Here is a 2,500-nt window from a genome sequence, read left to right as displayed (position 1 = left end):
GGGCGTCTCACTAATCAAATTTTTAGGCATGATATTTTAAATGATAGGACAAATAGTTTGTCAAATTTTACTGTAAAAGACCCCATAGGATGCTTGCCAATATATATTTTTTATCTTATCACCTGTATCAGCTCTTGTAAAAGTTTTCTGTCCTGTAAGAGAAAGCTTTGGCAAGATTTTTCAAAAAATCTGTCTTAGATGAAAATTTATAGCGTAAGCTCTGATCAATTTTTTCCAATAAGATTCTGTTAAAAAATAGTTAACGAAAAAACAAAAATTTTTATCGTATCAATATTTGGTTTTATATTGGAAGTTTGTTTGCTATTTTCTTATTTTGTTATGATTCTTTTCTGCAAAAAACTTGATGTTGTAAGACAATATAAGGCCGACATTTTATTGTAAAATAACTTATAAAGCAGAATTTTTATCGTGCCAGATCTTATGAAGAGAAACTTTTATTGTGTTGGATTTCTTAAAGAATTTTTCACAAATAAGATTCTATAATGCAGAATTTTTGTTTTTGATTCTTCAAAAAAAGCCTTAGAGGATCTTCTATTTTGTTAAATTTGATAAAAAAGCATAGCAGCTCTTACAACTTGAACTTTCATTTTTTTCCGATTAGATCTTAGGAGAAGAAATGGGTATAGAGAAAATTTTTTATCGTTTCATAGTGTACTACAAGTTTTGTTTTTTTTTATTTTTCTAGAAAAAAATGAAAACGTTGATATGTTTCAAATCTATGTAAGGCCGAATTTTTTTCGTGTAATATCTTATAAAGCAAAAATTTAGTTGTATAAATCTTATTGAAAAAAAATTCGTGTAAGGTCGTATAAGGCCTAACTGGCATCAGGAAGTATATTATAAAGCAAAATTTTTATAGAGTAGGACCTCATAACTCAGGTTTTTTATCGTGCGATATGATCAAAGTTGAACTTTTCTCGTGTAAGACTTTATAAAGGTATTATTTAATCGTGTTATGTAAAACGAAGCAGAATTTTTAACAAGTGAGTTATTTTAAATTATATTGTTCTTCGAGTTTGATCTTGTGAGTTCAAATTTTTTCGTACAATATATTATAAAGCAGAACTTTTATCGTGCAAGATCTGATGAAGAGAAATTTTTATAGTGTTGGATTTCATAAAGAATTTTTAACAAATAAGACTCTATAATGCAAAATTTTTATCTTTGATTCTTCAAAAAAGCCTTAGAGGATCTTCTATTGCGTTAAATCTGATAAAAAATCATAGCATCTCTTTGAAATTAAATTTTCATTTTTTCCGATTAGATCTTAGAAGAAACTTTTAGAGCCAAAAGTTTTTTATGTAGGGCGGAATTTTTTCGTGTAATATCTTACAGAGCAGAAATTAGGTCATGTAATTATTATAAAATGCTTTTTTCGTGTAAAGTCGTATGCGGTCTAATTGTTATCAGAAAGTATGTTATAAAGCAAAATTTTTATCTTGTAAGATCTTATAATTCAGATTTTCTATCGTGTGATGTTATCGAGGTTGAACTTTTTTTCGTGTAAGATTTTAGAAAGGAAAAATCTTATCGTTTTAAGTCACATGAAGCAGAATTTTTAACGAGTGAGATATTTTAAATCAGCGTGTTCTTCGAGTTTGATTTTGTGAGACAGAATTTTTTCGTACAATATACAATGAAGCAAAACCTTTGTCATTTAAGATCTTATAAACAGGAATTTTTAACTTGTTACTGCTCATATATCAGAAAAATTACCGTTTGAGATCCTAAAACGCTGTATTCTTAACGTGTTTAAGATCTTATAAAGCAGAATTTTTGTTATGCAAGATCTAATCAGCAGATCAAGCAGAGGTTTTTTTTTTAATCGTGCAAGATCTGATGTAGCACCGTTTTCATCGTGTAGGATCTTATAAGGAATATCTGAGATCTCAAAACGCAAAACTTTCCGCGTGTTCTAAAAGGTTCGGAATTTGACCTTGTAAGACCTGATAAAAAGTCTTTTTGCGTGCAAGAATTGATAAGATGTCTTACAAAGTCATAGTCAGGCGATGCATAAGAAAAGCAATCTTTTAATTGCTGATCAGATAGATTTATAAGAATATTAGGAGAACTTTTATTTAGGGAAATGAAGGTATTGATAAGAACGGCCAAACTGATTTTACTTTTTTACAAAACCAGGTGAAACGTGGGTAAGTATCCATTGAAACGGTTTTTCCATGAAGTCTAGATCTTGTGGTTTTTTCATTGTTTTTGCTCACTGAATGCCTTGATATTTTGAAGATTGTTTTCAAACATTGATGTCCACCTTTCTTCCACTTTCTCCTTGCTGTGTAGTATTTGGCTATGTACATCTGTCTGGATATGACTTGGCAAAACTGGCATGTGAGAGTGTGGGCATGCATCTGTTCACTGGACTCCATTGGGTATTTGACGAGAAGTGGGAGTGGGGAAATGGGCTATTCTGGACAGGCAAGTCCCAATTAAATATATCATTGACTTTGAATGTTCAAGTTATAGT

The 2,500-nt window shown here is 30.1% G+C and overlaps 1 protein-coding gene across 1 annotated transcript in view; it reads left to right on the top strand.

The window, feature by feature from the left end:
- The window catches only part of LOC142340332 (uncharacterized), a 13,220-nt gene that overhangs the window by 5,592 nt on the left and 5,128 nt on the right, over positions 1 to 2,500 (top strand). Inside the window, exon 2 of the mRNA XM_075390907.1 lies at positions 2,317 to 2,451. Within this exon, the coding sequence (XP_075247022.1) occupies positions 2,317 to 2,451 (135 nt within the window). The remainder of the gene's footprint in view (positions 1 to 2,316; positions 2,452 to 2,500) is intronic.

This window comes from Convolutriloba macropyga, chromosome 5 (genome assembly GCF_964194025.1).
Source record: "Convolutriloba macropyga chromosome 5, txConMacr16.3, whole genome shotgun sequence".
Lineage (NCBI taxonomy): Eukaryota > Metazoa > Xenacoelomorpha > Acoela > Convolutidae > Convolutriloba > Convolutriloba macropyga.
Note: the sequence above shows the minus strand (reverse complement) of the source record. Positions and strands in the feature narration are given on the sequence as shown.